At 33.3% G+C, this 18,415-nt stretch overlaps 2 protein-coding genes across 2 annotated transcripts in view; both read left to right on the top strand.

The window, feature by feature from the left end:
* Nucleotides 1-18,415, top strand: part of LOC141460304 (uncharacterized) — a 762,362-nt gene that overhangs the window by 54,894 nt on the left and 689,053 nt on the right. The gene's annotated exons all lie outside the window — the stretch shown is intronic.
* On the top strand, nt 5,468-6,088 carry LOC141460454 (uncharacterized). The gene has a single exon (XM_074140451.1). It carries the CDS (start codon nt 5,468-5,470, stop codon nt 6,086-6,088), a length of 621 nt encoding a protein of 206 aa, XP_073996552.1.

Raw genomic sequence — 18,415 nt, 5'->3', positions numbered from 1 at the left:
TAATTATCTGCCTGATATTGGATGTCTTAAGAGCCAAGTATCTCTACATACGCAAAACATTAACTTTTATGATTCCCTGAGGCATGTCTCTCTCCGACATTAGACCGATCCTTGCAGCAATATCTTTAAAAGTTTACTAGAATGTATAATAAAATGTTTATGAGAAAGACTTTTTTAAAATCAGCTGTTTGTTATTTTTAATTGAAGTTTGTATTCCAGAATACTTCTAGCGGCGATTTCTTGACGTCCGCATGGAGTTGAAAGCCAAGCATTCTCCTCGTCCTTCTAGCCAATCATTTTTTTAATGTTTTCCATTTTTTCATTATATATAATACATATGTGATTGCTGTTTGTTGAATTTTCTCTAAGGTTTTCCTCGTAGACTTCGAGTAATTGCATAACTATGTATACATTTTATGTTATTAAATTATCAGTCAACGTCATTTCTTTATACGCCACTTTGTTTACATTTATAAGTAAAGAAGTATCTTATCAATGATCCAATTAGAAACCATGTCTAAACCCAACATGTTCTTCAATAGGGATTTCTTTTTCTTTTCAGAAATGTATAATCTTTGATTACGTCATTTCCTCTTATATTTGTTTATTGTTACAAAGAAGATTGTTTTTCCGAGAGTTCAGCCAATAAGAAGCCACAATAAAATGATCGGAGCAAAATTAAGGCCAAGATAAACTTTGCGTTCCGGCCAAAGGAACCCAAACTCTAATTTTAATCTCTGGTCGTCCATATTTCTGGCAATATATTCTGGTATTTACCTACTTTTGCTTCCGTCCCAGATTTAAAGTTTACGGATATTGTTTCTGAGAGGATCTTGAGTTTCTGTCAGTTTATACAAAAAAATCTTTACGCCAAAGTTTCGAACTATATTTCAAAATAAAAACCAGTAATCCTGGCTGTTTACAGATTACCATGGAGAAACTAAGACGTTCTCAATTCAAAATTAAAAATAATACAAAACATAATCTGAAAACGTAATCATAAACTGAAGCTAAACTGTAGATAATTTGTAAACACCCAGATCTCTGGTTTATGTTTTGCAACCCTGAAGATGAAACTAAATATAGTTTGAAACGTTGGTGTTACAATATTTGATCTACGACTAGACTTGCTACCATCTTTATATCTTTTCCAAGCACCTATTTTTATCGGCTGTCTAATATTAGCCGAACATTTCTATGTCCGGTCCTCTCCGTTGTTTAGAAAGGAAATGTGTTTTAAAGAAACTTTCGGTTGTCTCCTGCAAGCCTTCGTAAACAAGGAAAATTTACTAGAAAATATTTATTATTAAAGGGGAAAACTCAAAAAAACGTTATTACGGTATTAGCTCAATCGTCAATCGTGAGGAAACGCCATAACCTATTACTTTAAATCATTTCTAGTAGGTGAACATTCTGCGATCGTTTTAAGGTCATTTAAGGGCAGGCATTTTAAGGTTCAAACCAATTTACTTACTTCACCAATCAAAGAAAGTTACGTAAACTTAGAGTTTTGGAGTTATACAAACTTCACTTTTTTTTTTTATTGGACAGTTTACCAGTAAAAGTAATAACATTTGGTTTCTTGGGAAATCTGCTTCTTTAATCGTTACCAGAAGTATGTGATTAGTACATCTCTGAAAGGATCAACTGTACTTCCGCTCATCTAGTTTACACGTTTGCGGAAAAGATACTAAAAAATAGAACGTTAAAACAAGTTATGCAACGTAGAAGATGAATATTACTTAATTTTGGGAATTGTTTGATAATATTTAATCTAGAATTTGCAATCCGGAATAACTGATTAAAAATAAATATAAAGTGTAAAAATAAAATTAGTAGAGAGGGGGATAAAATGAAGAGAAACGAAGCGAGAACTTTGTTTTCTTATTTATTCTTTGTCGCTGTCTTGGAATTTCTACAGATTGGAATAGGTGAACCGAGAGGAAGAACTCAATAAGGACTGTGAAGAGGAAATAGACGCAGTCGAATAAGACTCTTTTCTTAAAGACTAGTCGAAGGTTGCTTCCAACAGTCGAACGGAAATACTACGAAAAATCTCCCTAAATATTCACAGATATCAGATCAACAAAAAGGAAAAATAAGCAAGAAAAATCTTCCATCGTCTTTATTAATTTTAAAACTCCTAATATTTGTAGATGTAGTTTTCTCTAGTCAATAGATCAGAACTATAATTTGTAGTGAATTTTTTCCATTGATAACCTTAGAAATATTAACCAAATCAAATGTCTAAACATTTAATAACATCTCTTATTTTCTCTTAATCCCTGTTCCAAAAGTATTTCGGCGCAAATCAATACGTTACCATTCACTTAATAAAACCGTAATAATAATGGCACATAATTTACATTGACTAAGTGATTATTAAATGTTTCCAGAGTTAGAGGGACATCTCCTAGAAAACTCCCAAATTCTTAATTGGGAAAGCCATTTAGAATGGATGGGTTTCATAAGCGAGTGTCTAACTCTGGATACTGGCTTGTAGCTTCCTAGAACTTCCCAAAAAAAGCCCCATTTTCTTAATTTAGAGTGAGCACTCCACAAAAAATTTAAGAAACGTTGGGTAGGTGGCGTGAATTAAATTTGGTAACTACTTGAGACTAGCTCGGCGAAGCCTTTGCAGCTGCCTGACGGAAATATAAGAAAACAAACCTCTAAGGCGCATCTTCTTAGAATATCTAGGCTAGTTATTCAAATAGGAAGGTTCAATTAGCCCCTTGGAATGATTGCCCCTATCAGCTAGCTCCCGTTGCTTTTTCTAGAACTTTCATAAAAAATCTGGTTAAACTGTTAACAAGTTAAGTGGACAACCATTGGCTCTAGTAGGGGATCCACTAGTTCATAGTGTAGAATACCGCACTAACCCTTGCCTATTTATCAGGCATGCTTTACGTCCAACTACCAAACTAGGTAGCCAAGGACCAGATCGGGAATCGAACCCAGTACCAACAATACATCTTAGCTTTGCAGGCGGCGCCACTAAACACTTGGCAATCGTAGCGCTTAACCTTCACTAGATCTAGGCTATATTCTCCAAGACTGCGCTTTTAGGAGAGAAAGGTCATGAAGAGAATCTGTGTACAGTTCACAATTAAAGGGAGTTTAATCAAATTAGGAGATAACAAGAGTTTGGGGATGTTGTTCAGCGTAAAGGTGATGATTTAATCACTGAAGATGTATTTAAATTGGATGAATGACTAAAAAAAAAACTAGCATGCTATGATCAAATAGCAGTTTCAGGAATAATTCTGTGTTCAAAGGGAAATTGATAAGGAAAAGCATAGAAGTGGAGGTTAGGGAGGGTAGTGTGACAGTTCGCACCATTATTTTACTTATAATCGATTGGTTGGTAAAACTGCTAGTATAATGGAGTGAAAAGACCAACCAGGAGTACTTACTGGGTTGAAAGTAGTAGGGTATATGCTGCTACACGTTCGTTTTATTACGAGTAATAACAGTGGTAATAGAGCAGCTTGAAATATGCCTTACGCCATCCAACACGCTCACTACTTCGTCATAATTTCATCTTCAGAGTAGTATAATAAGGGCTGTGGTACGAGGGCCTTCCATTTTGGTGTATGTGTGTGGGTGGGTGCGACTGTACAGTCTGACATAGCGAGCTTTGTACACTTTTCATTACTACTCTAGCAGGAGTGTAGTTCTTAGAGACTGTTGTAGAAAATACTGAACTAAGACCTTAAGTCCGTGACTTTCAGAACGTCCGACCAACCACTAAACACACCACACTTTCCTATCCAACTAGCGACCCAACAACTGCCAGGCTAAAGCCACAAAGAGAGTTCTGCTCCCCTTCATAAAGCACTCCTTCCTTAACTTTAACTTTCTTCTCCAGTCCTTAATGAACCCAGGGTTTCCTACAATCTCGCCTACTCACACTCCAGCGTGTCTTTTCTGCAAAACTTTTACTTCTTAGTCCATCTACGTCTCCCTCTCTCTCTATCTCAGTGATATTTTCATGGTAGCTTTTCTTCAAATTTAAGAAAAACATTTTTTTTCTTCTTTTAGTTTTCTCCTCTTATTCAGATTTATATTTTATTTCAAAACTAACCAGTTTATTGATTTTAAAATAACGATCCTTTGTCCGTTTATTAACCGTTTGGAAACACTAATTATTCCAAATCAAAGTTGCTTAGCATTTTTATTAATTTCAGGTTCCAAATATTATAATATTTCCTTTAAGGTTGCTATGTTTTTATGGTGAATGTCTGAAAAAGTTCAGTTCAGGTAAATAAAGGGTACTAAACTGAAGATTTCGAGAGCTGCGAAGCTAATATGTATTATGGTACTGGGTTCGATTCCCGGTCTTAGGCCTTGGATTTTATTTAATGGTTAATAAAAGAAATTTACAGTAAAGTATGTTTGCTAGTCGCCTACACGTCCACGACACCTAACTGGTAGTAGGACGTAAAGCCCGCCTGAAAAAATAGGCGATTACTTTACTTTACTACTTTACTAAACTGAAGATTTCGCAGTAAATTATTCTTTAACAATCAGGTTCCTTGCAGCTGACTTTTTTTTTTATAAAGTTGGTGTTGATGACTGGAGAAGATTGTTCAACACAAGTAAAATGGTTTAAAAGAAAAAGTTTTCCAGTTTTGCAGAGAAGCGAAGAACTGGAAATGGATCAAGCATTCAAAATATTACTGAAGCAATCTCGTTAAATTATCAAAAATTTATAAACTTATACAATTTCAATAGAACTTGGAAATCTATTTTGTAATTAACAAGTCAAAAACAAACATGATATTTAATGAGATTTTGTTGTAAAGAAAGCTGAACATTTCTTATGTAATCTGGATGACAGAATTTAATTACAGTAATTACTTAATTTTGTAACCTGACAATTTTATAAATATAGTATTACAACATTGAATTGAAGGGGGGGGGAAACATTGCCAAGTTGAAACTAACTGTTTAGCTTTAAAAAGCGAAAATAAAGGGTTAAAAGATTGGCAACGAGTCAAGGTAAGCGTTTAAGATGTCCAAGATTTTCTGTTTGAGTTTTTATAGATGTGTATATAAAGGAGAGAAAGACATGATATCCCTAGAACTTTCTGGAAAGACGTTATTTATTGGCCAAGGACAGAAGTGAGACTGCCCAGATTATAATTAGTCACTTTCGTTTCTTTGGCTAAAATACGATGTAAAAATGAATTAGTGAAAAAGGAAAGCCTTTCTTCGTCTGTAATAATAATAATAATAATAATAATAATAATAAGACACTGTAGATATTTTACATAGAAAGGAAGAGTATCGACCCATATTTACAGATGGGTCGAAGACGGAGAGCGGCGTAGGAAGTGCCATATTCACATATGGAATAACAGAAACGTGGACACTACCCCGATATAGCTCTGTATACACAGCAGAACTATACGCAATCGTTCAGGCTCTCCAAAGATCACTGGATAATGGATACAATAAGGTAATGATCCTTTCGGACTCATTAAGTGCACTCTCAGCTCTTTCGGATGTATTCTCCCTGGACCCTTTTATTAGGAAAATATATAATCTTCTAGTTCAGCTGAAATCTCACGGTCAACGAGTGATGTTCACATGGGTACCAGGCCACATTGGCATAGCTGGCAATGAAAAAGTGGATCAGGCGGCAAAAAGTGCCGCCTCTAATCAAATACGAAGTGACATCCCTGTACGACCCACTGATCTAAAAGCTCAAATAAGAGAAATTATAATTAGAAAATGGCAGCATCAGTGGGATTGCGTCAATGAAAAACTTAAAGATATTGAATCACGGGTGCAACGTTCAGCAGCTGAGAATCTCCCGCGGCGAGAGTCGGTTATAATTACGAGGCTGAGAATTGGACACACTCGAGTGACCCATGGACATCTCCTTACTGGGGCTAGAAGACCGAGGTGCTCATGGTGCAATGAAAGGCTGACTGTGGCACATGTGTTGGAAGAGTGCCAGACCCTGCGTCAACAAAGAGCTCAAGCAGGTTTGCCAGATGATATGCGTGCAGTACTAGAAATAGGGTCTTCTCACAAAAAAAAGGCTATTTGCATTTTTGAAGAAAATTCAATTTTATGATAAAATTTAGGATTAGGGTAGCTAATAGGTTAGTTTAATAAAAGGGGAGAGGAATATCGAGTACTCTCCCCTCTGGATGGACGAAGTATGAATATATCAGTAGGCATGAATGTATTTATCAGCGAGAGTGTATTTATCAGCGAGAGTGTATCTATAAGCAAGAGTGTATTTATAAGTGTAAATGTATTTATAAGCATGAACGCATTTATAAGCATGAATGTTTTAATTAAGAAGAATGTAGGTATGAATGAGTGTAAATGTTGTACATATTGCTAGGCTTAGTTTATTTTAAGGGTTGTAGGAATATATAAAGAGTACTACACCCCAAAGTTCAAAAATGATAGCTAGAATAGTTTGGGAAAGAATAATAGATGCAAATAGCCTTTAAGTGGTGAATAAAACCGAGATAAGACGAATGAGTTTGGTAAGAAGAGGATGGCACCACAGGGTACCCGCACTCCCTCTTGTCGGCTGGGCCGATAACTTATGAAGGGAAGTGTGGACCTAGGTCGGATTACCCGGGGCTCCGCCATGCCTCACTGGATGAGATATTGGTTGGACGCAAATCGGGAAGAGAGACATGTGCCATCCTGGTCCGAGAAAAGAAAATAGCTCTAGGGGCGCTAATGGCCTAGTCGTCGATGCGCCAAAGAAAAAAAAAAAAAAAAAAAAAAATAAGACACTTTATTGAGAATAATTACAAACTTTAGAATTGCAAACAAAACAAAACAAAAGCGTATACGGCTTGGTAATCCGTCAGCCGGAAGTTAGGTGCTTTTTTAATATAATATAATTAAGCAAAAATAAAACAAGAAGTGACTTAATGAAATGATAATTGTATAAAACAAAACCTATTATTAATAAAGAACAAGAAAATACATAATATTACCAATAAGATAAAGAAAAAAAGAAAAAAGAAAATCGCCTCCATAAAGTACAAATAACCATTCATTGAAAAACTAAACAGAAAATTAAAACAAAAATAAAATTAATAAACATGAACATCTTCATAAACTAATAATTAAACTCTTGAATTAATTGGTATCTGTACAACCAGGCAGAGCGAGCGTAATTAATAAGATTGAGACAGTTAGTAGAGTTTAAAAGCTCTCTTAAATTGGGCAAAGTTAGAGAACGAACACCGAGGTGTCGCACTCTAAATTCTGCCAAGATAGGACAAACATCCAAAAAATGGACTATGTCCTCTCTGGCCTTTAAATTGCATAGTGAGCACAACTCTACCTCCCTGTCAACCCAAGGGGTAAAATTCAAATAGAGCAGTTCGCATCTCATCTTAAACAGCCAACGTAATTCTTTTAAATTTAATTCTGTAGTCTGAGATGAAAAAGAAAATAGACCAGCATTAAAATTAAGCTCTCTATAAAAAAGGTATCTATTGGAATCTTTGGCGCTTGTAACACTCACTTCCCGATGAACTATCTTTATTTTATTTGACAGAATAGCAAACTGATTCTTCCACAATGAAACATTATTATAGGAGAAACAGAAATTAAGATTGTACTTTTCAGCCAGTTTTATCCAGCTTTCAAACCTGTCTTTCGTCTGTAAAGGAAAGAACTACTCAGATCTTCAGGGTTGCTTGTCGTACCCGCAGTGTGGAAATCGATCTCAAGGACGTATGGACTAATTATTAAATTTAACAATTAACTTAAAGTTAATTAAGCAACCCAAAACAGAAGCGCTGCAAACAATTTTCAAAAGTACATCATGATCTCAGCAGACTGGTACTTATTGGATAAATATGATGGTGAAATATCCTTAGGAGAGTATCGGCAAGGGTTTAGGCAGGACCGTAACACGGAAGATCTCATATTTTCAAACGATGAAATGGTAGAAAAGTCGTAGGAACATAATGTCTTATATTGTCATCTATTTTGTTTAGATTTCAGACTAGCGTATGGCATTGTTGGCTGAAATAAACTTTAGCTTGTACTGCTAGGAGGTTGCGGAACAATTTACCTGTAGACAGACATTGGAAAGAGCTAGACGTCGAGTCAAACTCCAAGATAAACTTTTAGAAGAGGTTGAAGTAAAGGCTGGCTTCTGAAACCAGTTTGGTACGATGTAAACCGCCGAACTCCAGGCTTAACGTGCTACTTACAAACACGCTGGAGGAACAACTTGGCTGGAACTTAAACCGAGAGTATGAGGAAACGGTGCAGCAAACTGCAGTTTTCAACACCTTATCTGAGATGCAAGTAAAAAAATCAAAGCCATCTGAATTTCTGAGCTACACAAAAAAATCATAAATAGGTGTAATTTTGTCTCATAACGGATAAGCAAATAAAAATAAAGGTTTTTAGCATTCAAATGGCATAATGATGGCATAATCAGCTTAGGATTTGATTTAGGATTACAATCAGGGAGATAGTGGAAGCTCAGTTGTGCATAAAGGAATACATTTTTTTTTGACGAACTCTACTGCAACCTGCAGTTTGCATTCTAGGAGAAGGAGTAGGACGGAAATGGATGCCCATAGAGAGCAGTGGAAGTTGCATTATGGTAATGAAGTGTCTGCACTATGTACTGCATATTCTGCAATTTGGGAGAGTGTGCGTCATAATAGGAGACAATTTTTCTTCCCTTCTCCAATCAAGAACCTGGATACAATAGTATTCTGCTTGGATTTACCGGACGAATTTTCTCTTATTATTGGCCTAATGGTTGTGTTTCTCACTTTTCCATCTTCTACGATAAAAGTGGTTCAGAAGATTCTGCACTTGAGACAGTTGCATTTTTTTTTGTACTTTCATTTGGTAACATATGCTGAATGCCACTAAAACCTAATACAGATAACGGAACTAGACGAGAATAACTGAGTTAATTTCGCTAATGATACAAATTAATCTCGACAACGAAGAGTTGACATTCTGAAAGCCAAAACTAATCAGCTTAGGATTTGATTTAAGATTACAATCAGGGAGATCATTTTCTGCAAAATGACCTTAATATCTGAATAGGCTACTCTTCTCCAGAGCTAATTTTAACTCAATGTTTAGTTCAGAATGGGCAGCTAGATAAATCTAACCAAAAACAAAAGGGGGACTACTGCCATTTACAAATTTCATAACAAAATTAATCTAATCTGAATTTGTACCTAATTCGTGAACCTTGAAGACTTGCTTCAAATAGCTTGTATGAGGATAGTGCAAAACCCATCTAACTATGAAGAAAAGTTGCGTAATTCTGAAGTGATGTTGGTAAATACTTTTGTTCTTTTTTCGTAAGATTTTGTTCTTGTTCTCCCTTTTGAGGTTTCATCTGTAAAACCCAATATATTATTTTTGTGTGTATGTATTAGGCAGGAAGTCACCTATAACCATGTTGTTATAATCTACTTTTATTTAAATTACATAGAGATCATCCAATTTTCAACTTAGAACCCAGATACAGCAATGTATCTAACAATTTTTAACTGTGTTTTACTATAACTTTCGTGTATATTTCTGAAGTTACGGTAGAAAAATGAGATTAGGTTGGCAGTGCTGGTCTTTGCTTTGCTTATATCCGGTCGTAGAACACATATTTATTGTATACCTGCCCGGCTTAGGATATTCATTATTAATCAAATCAGTTTGGTGTAAAGATTTTAAATTCACTTGTGTTCCCGTCTCAGTGTAGACTTAGAGTAATCTTACTGTATCACCACACCAAACTGATTAAAATCTACCTCTGATATTGGATGAATCTCTGAAATGGGTCAAGAATACAATAAACCCGCACGCATTACAACGGATAAACTCCAAAGATTTTAAGTTTATATTCTCTTATTTAATTTGCAGAAACTCTGGAACCTAGAAGATCCCCCCTAGAAGATCGCGTCCTTAAGGTTGCATTAGTATTAGGATTTTGTGTAAGAAGAAGAGGTTTTAGTAATCAAAATTTATCGTTTTATTTAACCCGCTTAGTATTTTTAATGCAGACAGTTAAAAAAAATAAAACTTCATACCCAATTCGCCTAAAAAAACATGTGCATTCAAAAAAAGTAACCCTCACTGGGATACTTCCGCCTCTTTAGAATATTGTGTTTAAACAAATGGCCTCCATAAATAATATAATATCCTAACATAACCCACTAAACTATAATAGTAGTTCTACAAAATGATCTTTTATGCTGATAGTAATTGTCATAAAATCAATATTATTGGCGATAACAATTGATGAATTATTTTATAACACCGGTGATAACGAATTCACCTCACTATTCATTCATCGACATGTTTTGCATGTTATAGTGATTTATTGTTTATTAAAAATCAATATTATTTGTTCTATTTGTGTTTAAAAATAGGAAAAAAAAAGAAAAGAAAAACCTCTTTGGACTAATAAATGAAATGGAAAAAAATCAATCAGTTATCGCACAAATATGTTATGTTAACAATACAAACAATACTAACTTTATTGTAATAATACTAACTATAGTGGGGTCTGCACTATTGATTTTCTATTAAATAGAGTGTGATGTCTAAGCAATATTTTCTGTTTGTTTGAAATTTTAGGTGCTCGTTCTCAACATTCATGATTTTGCATACCTCTTTGGCGTAATAGAATTATTATTTCAAAAAAATCCTGTTTAAAATTTCTGCCATAAAGACTCACAGACCAGAGTATTACAAGGAACAATTTCGAGCTCAAATAAGGAACAAATTCCAGTTCAAAATGGATAATTAGCGACCCAAATGGAAGTATCAACTGTCTTCCAGTTGGGAGTAACCTACTTTTTCGTCCAACCAATCCTAATACTAGCCATGATTGGTTTTTCTCGAAGATGGCGAATCTCCATTTAATAATTAATTAATCATTCCTACTCCTTATAAATCCTGCCGAACATATAATTACTGTACTAGCCTCGTAAATGTATCCCAGCTATGTGTTGAAGCGGAATTCCTTGATTATTGGCGGGAACGGACTTAGCTCCTGCTAAAGTATGATTTTAGTGGCGATATCTAGTTCAAACTTTGATAAAGTTACCATCTTAGTAACAACCTAAACTAAAGATGTGTTCTGAAGGAAATATGAGTACTTTTTGCCTCACCAATGTCATGATCCTGCAAGTTACGTCAAGTATTTGAGAATTTATTTTTTTTGAAGAATTTCCATAATTACAGACAAGATACATTAAGTTTTTCCGCTATTTCCCGTAAAGAAAAACTATGAAGATATTCTTTAAATGTGAAATAGTAACTGCTAATACAAAATGCCTGTCACCTAAACCTGAGGAATCGAACCTACTAAACCAACAATACATCTTCGCTTTGCGGGTTTAGCCTATAACCGCCTAACATACTTTACTATAAATTTCTCACAATTAACCATTAAATAAAATCTAAGGCTTAGACCAGCGGGAATCGAACCGACTAACCAAAAATACATCTCAGCATTGCGGGTCTAGCCTCTTACCTCTATTGTGGCGCCTAACAAGATATCGCAAATAAACCATACCTATGCCAAAAAGTACAATTTTTTAAGCCAGTGGTTCTTAACCTTTTCATAGACGCAGAACACAATTATATGTATATATTTTTCTCGCGGAACACTAACATTAAATAATTTGAAATTCGGTATTTAGCAAGAACTTAAAATTAAATTCAAATTAAAAAAAAAATGAGCAATTTTTTGTTTTCGTATCTTTCCTAAGTTTCTAAATTTCAACACATTTAAAATTGAAATTTCGCGGAACACTTGGACCATATTCGCGGAACAACGGGTAAGAACCACTGCATTATATCTTCTAAAATTATAGATCTGTGCACAAAATAACTATAGTTTATAATTGAGAAATACAAAGTGTACAAGAGAACAAAATTCCATATCAACACGTGGTTCAAAGAGGGAGATATAGAACGGCCATAATTTTACAGAATTTCATGACCCACAAAATTTTCAACCCTTTATATCTTCTACCTTTTTTGGTTTTTGCACAAAATAACTGTAGTTTATAATTGAGAAAAACAAAGTGTATAAGAGAACAAAATTCCATACCAATACGTGGTTCACAGTGGGAGATTTAGAACGGCCATAATTTTACAGAATTTCATGACCCACAAAATTTTCAACCCTTTATATCTTCTACCTTTTTTGGTCTTTGCACAAAATTACTATAGTTTATAATTGAGAAAAACAAAGTGTACAAGAGAAAAAAATTCCATACCAATACGTGGTTCACGGTGGGAGATATAGAACGGCCATAATTTTACAGAATTTCATGACCCAAAAAATTTTCAACCCATTATATCTTCTAAAATTATAGATCTGTGCACAAAATAACTATAGTTTATAATTGAGAAAAACAAAGTGTATAAGAGAACAAAATTTCATACGAATACGTGGTTCACAGTAGGAGATTTAAAACGGCCATAATTTTACAGAATTTCATGACCCAAAAAATTTTCAACCCATTATATCTTCTAAAATTATAGATCTGTGCACAAAATAACTATAGTTTATAATTGAGAAAAACAAAGTGTACAAGAGAAAAAAATTCCATACTAATACGTGGTTCACAGTGGGAGATATAGAACGGCCATAATTTTACAGAATTTCATGACCCACAAAATTTTCAACCCTTTATATCTTCTACCTTTTTGGTCTTTGCACAAAATAACTATAGCTTATAATTGAGAAAAACAAAGTGTATAAGAGAACAAAATTCCATACCAATACGTGGTTCACAGTGGGAGATTTAGAACGGCCATAATTTTACAGAATTTCATGACCCAAAAAATTTTCAACCCTTTATATCTTCCACCTTTTTGGTCTGTGCACAAAATAACTATAGTTTATAATTGAGAAAAACAAATTGTATAAGTGAACAAAATTCCATACCAATACGTGGTTCACAGTGGGAGATATAGAACGGCTATAATTTTACAGAATTTCATGACCCACAAAATTTTCAACCCCTTATATCTTCTACCTTTTTTGGTCTGTGCACAAAATAACTATAGTTTATAATTGAGAAAAACAAAGTGTACAAGAGAAAAAAATTCTATACCAATACGTGGTTCACAGTGGGAGATTTAGAACGGCCATAATTTTACAGAATTTCATGACCCAATAAATTTTCAACCCTTTATATGTTCTACTTGTTTAGATCTGTGCACAAAATAACTATAGTTTATAATTGAAAAAAAACCAAGTGTACAAGAGAAAAAAAATTCCATACCAATACGTGGTTCACAGTGGGAGATATAGAACGGCCATAATTTTACAGAATTTCATGACCCAAAAAATTTTCAACCCTTTATATCTTCCACCTTTTTGGTCTGTGCACAAAATAACTATAGTTTATAATTGAGAAAAACAAAGTGTACAAGAGAAAAAAATTCCATACCAATACGTGGTTCACAGTGGGAGATATAGAACGGCCATAATTTTACAGAATTTCATGACCCACAAAATTTTCAACCGTTAAAATCTTCTACCTTTTGGTCTTTGCACAAAATAACTATAGTTTATAATTGAGAAAAACAAAGTGTATAAGAGAACAAAATTCCATAACAATACGTGGTTCAAGTGGGAGATTTAGAACGGCCATAATTTTACGGATTTTCATGACCCAAAAAATTTTCAACCCTTTATATCTTCTAAAATTATAGATCTGTGCACAAAATAACTATAGTTTATAATTGAGAAAAACAAAGTGTACAAGAGAAAAATATTCCATACCAATACGTGGTTCACGGTGGGAGATATAGTACGGCCATAATTTTACAGAATTTCATGACCCAAAAAATTTTCAACCCTTTATATCTTCTACCTTTTTTGGTCTGTGCACAAAATAACTATAGTTTATAATTGAGAAAAACAAAGTGTATAAGAGAACAAAATTCCATACCAATACGTGGTTCATGGTGGGAGATATAGTACGGCCATAATTTTACAGAATTTCATGACCCAAAAAATTTTCAACCCTTTACATCATCTACCTTTTTTGGTCTTTGCACAAAATAACTATAGTTTATAATTGAGAAAAACAAAGTGTATAAGAGAACAAAATTCCATACCAATACGTGGTTCACAGTGGGAGATATAGAACAGCCATAATTTTACAGAATTTCATGACCCAAAAAATTTTCAACCCTTTATATCTTCTAAAATTATAGATCTGTGCACAAAATAACTATAGTTTATAATTGAGAAAAACAAAGTGTACAAGAGAAAAAAATTCCATACCAATACGTGGTTCACAGTGGGAGATTTAGAACGGCCATAATTTTACAGAATTTCATGACCCAAAAAATTTTCAACCCATTATATCTTCTAAAATTATAGATCTGTGCACAAAATAACTATAGTTTATAATTGAGAAAAACAAAGTGTATAAGAGAAAAAAATTTCATACCAATACGTGGTTCACGGTGGGAGATATAGAACGGCCATAATTTTACAGAATTTCATGACCCAAAAAATTTTCAACCCTTTATATCTTCTAAAATTATAGATCTGTGCACAAAATAACTATAGTTTATAATTGAGAAAAACAAAGTGTACAAGAGAAAAAAATTCCATACCAATACGTGGTTCACGGTGGGAGATATAGAACGGCCATAATTTTACAGAATTTCATGACCCAAAAAATTTTCAACCCTTTATGTCTTCTAAAATTATAGATCTGTGCACAAAATAACTATAGTTTATAATTGAGAAAAACAAAGTGTATAAGAGAACAAAATTTCATACCAATACGTGGTTCACAGTGGGAGATATAGAACGGCAACAATTTTACAGAATTTCATGACCCAAAAAATTTTCAACCCTTTATATCTTCTAAAATTATAGATCTGTGCACAAAATAACTATAGTTTATAATTGAGAAAAACAAAGTGTACAAGAGAAAAAAATTCCATACCAATACGTGGTTCACGGTGGGAGATATAGAACGGCCATAATTTTACAGAATTTCATGACCCAAAAAATTTTCAACCCATTATATCTTCTAAAATTATAGATCTGTGCACAAAATAACTATAGTTTATAATTGAGAAAAACAAAGTGTATAAGAGAAGAAAATTTCATACGAATACGTGGTTTACAGTAGGAGATTTAAAACGGCCATAATTTTACAGAATTTCATGACCCAAAAAATTTTCAACCCATTATATCTTCTAAAATTATAGATCTGTGCACAAAATAACTATAGTTTATAATTGAGAAAAACAAAGTGTACAAGAGAAAAAAATTCCATACTAATACGTGGTTCACAGTGGGAGATATAGAACGGCCATAATTTTACAGAATTTCATGACCCACAAAATTTTCAACCCTTTATATCTTCTACCTTTTTGGTCTTTGCACAAACTAACTATAGCTTATAATTGAGAAAAACAAAGTGTATAAGAGAACAAAATTCCATACCAATACGTGGTTCACGGTGGGAGATTTAGAACGGCCATAATTTTACAGAATTTCATGACCCAAAAAATTTTCAACCCTTTATATCTTCCACCTTTTTGGTCTGTGCACAAAATAACTATAGTTTATAATTGAGAAAAACAAATTGTATAAGAGAACAAAATTCCATACCAATACGTGGTTCACAGTGGGAGATATAGAACGGCTATAATTTTACAGAATTTCATGACCCACAAAATTTTCAACCCCTTATATCTTCTACCTTTTTTGGTCTTTGCACAAAATAACTATAGTTTATAATTGAGAAAAACAAAGTGTACAAGAGAAAAAAATTCCATACCAATACGTGGTTCACGGTGGGAGATATAGAACGGCCATAATTTTACAGAATTTCATGACCCAAAAAATTTTCAACCCATTATATCTTCTAAAATTATAGATCTGTGCACAAAATAACTATAGTTTATAATTGAGAAAAACAAAGTGTATAAGAGAACAAAATTTCATACGAATACGTGGTTCACAGTAGGAGATTTAAAACGGCCATAATTTTACAGAATTTCATGACCCAAAAAATTTTCAACCCATTATATCTTCTAAAATTATAGATCTGTGCACAAAATAACTATAGTTTATAATTGAGAAAAACAAAGTGTACAAGAGAAAAAAATTCCATACCAATACGTGGTTCACAGTGGGAGATATAGAACGGCCATAATTTTACAGAATTTCATGACCCACAAAATTTTCAACCGTTTATCTTCTACCTTTTGGTCTTTGCACAAAATAACTATAGTTTATAATTGAGAAAAACAAAGTGTATAAGAGAACAAAATTCCATAACAATACGTGGTTCAAGTGGGAGATTTAGAACGGCCATAATTTTACGGATTTTCATGACCCAAAAAATTTTCAACCCTTTATATTTTCTACATTTATAGATCTGTGCACAAAATAACTATAGTTTATAATTGAGAAAAACAAAGTGTATAAGAGAACAAAATTCCATACCAATACGTGGTTGACAGTGGGAGATATAGAACGGCCATAATTTTACAGAATTTCATGACGCACAAAATTTTCAACCCTTTATATCTTCTACCTTTTTTGGTCTTTGCACAAAATAACTGTAGTTTATAATTGAGAAAAACAAAGTGTATAAAAGAACAAAATTCCATACCAATACGTGGTTCACAATGGGAGATTTAGAACGGCCATAATTTTACAGAATTTCATGACCCACAAAATTTTCAACCCTTTATATCTTCTACCTTTTTTGGTCTTTGCACAAAATTACTATAGTTTATAATTGAGAAAAACAAAGTGTATAAGAGAACAAAATTCCATACCAATACGTGGTTGACAGTGGGAGATATAGAACGGCCATAATTTTACAGAATTTCATGACCCACAAAATTTTCAACCCTTTATATCTTCTACCTTTTTTGGTCTTTGCACAAAATAACTGTAGTTTATAATTGAGAAAAACAAAGTGTATAAAAGAACAAAATTCCATACCAATACGTGGTTCACAGTGGGAGATTTAGAACGGCCATAATTTTACAGAATTTCATGACCCACAAAATTTTCAACCCTTTATATCTTCTACCTTTTTTGGTCTTTGCACAAAATTACTATAGTTTATAATTGAGAAAAACAAAGTGTATAAGAGAACAAAATTTCATACGAATACGTGGTTCACAGTGGGAGATATAGAACGGCCATAATTTTACAGAATTTCATGACCCAAAAAATTTTCAACCGTTTATATCTTCTACCTTTTGGTCTTTGCACAAAATAACTATAGTTTATAATTGAGAAAAACAAAGTGTATAAGAGAACAAAATTCCATAACAATACGTGGTTCAAGTGGGAGATTTAGAACGGCCATAATTTTACGGAATTTCATGACCCAAAAAATTTTCAACCCTTTATATCTGTGGTTCTTAACCTTTTCATAGACGCGGAACACAATTATATGTATATATTTTTCTCGCGGAACACTAACATTAAATAATTTGAAATTCGGTATTTAGCAAGAACTTAAAATTAAATTCAAAATAAAAAAAAAACGAACAATTTTTTGTTTTCGTATCTTTCCTAAGTTTCTAAATTTTAATACATTTAAAGTTGAAATTTCGCGGAACACTTGGACCATATTCGCCGGTTAAGAACCACTGTTTTAATCATTGGTTGTGAAAAAAAGTTATACTTCTAATTCTTTTTAAAATGAGCAAAAAAAAGCTCAGCTTATTTTTCAAGTTTATTTAAAATGGAGTCGCTGGAAATCACAGTAGAATATCTCAGATTTCTTATTCATAAATTTCTATTATATTTTTCTTGCGCTTTAAAGAGATTTTATGTGTCGCTCAGGCCACCCCAACCCAAGAAAAGAAATTAAAGTTCGTCTCTTTTGATAGTCTTATCTTGAGGACATAATTTTAATAAGTTTTTCTTTCTCTCTCCTCCTGTCTGTTCGAATTCTTAGGAATTTGTGAGAGAGTGCAAGACAAGGAGAAGCTTGCATAAAAGGAATTCTCGAATCTATTATCGATATATATCGATATAAAAAAGGAAAAGTTTAATTTAAAAATTTTCTTTTCTCTTTTTTCTTTCTACTGTGAATAAGAAAAGTTGGAAATGAATGGGAAAATCCGCCAAATGTAAATGTTAATGGAAGAAATATATTTCTTTATTTCTTTAAATTTACTTCGAAAACATCAATAGAATGTTTCTTATCGCTAATTTGATTCGTCTTAGAACTCATGTTTATTGCATCCCGACTTCGGACTTACGTACATTAGAGGTGGACTCAGTTTGATGTTTCCAGTTCACGTTATCGTCTACACTTGCTGTCTGAGTGAAGGAGGTTACATGGTGTTTTATTTGTTTTGTTCCAAATGTTAATGATTTGTAAAAATATAAAAAATTAATTAAACGTTGTAAATCTTC

This window comes from Rhodnius prolixus, unplaced genomic scaffold, assembly GCF_049639745.1.
Source record: "Rhodnius prolixus isolate KJV_2025 unplaced genomic scaffold, Rpr scaffold_6, whole genome shotgun sequence".
In the NCBI taxonomy this organism is placed as follows: Eukaryota; Metazoa; Arthropoda; class Insecta; order Hemiptera; family Reduviidae; genus Rhodnius; species Rhodnius prolixus.
This window is presented reverse-complemented; position numbering and strand designations above follow the sequence as displayed.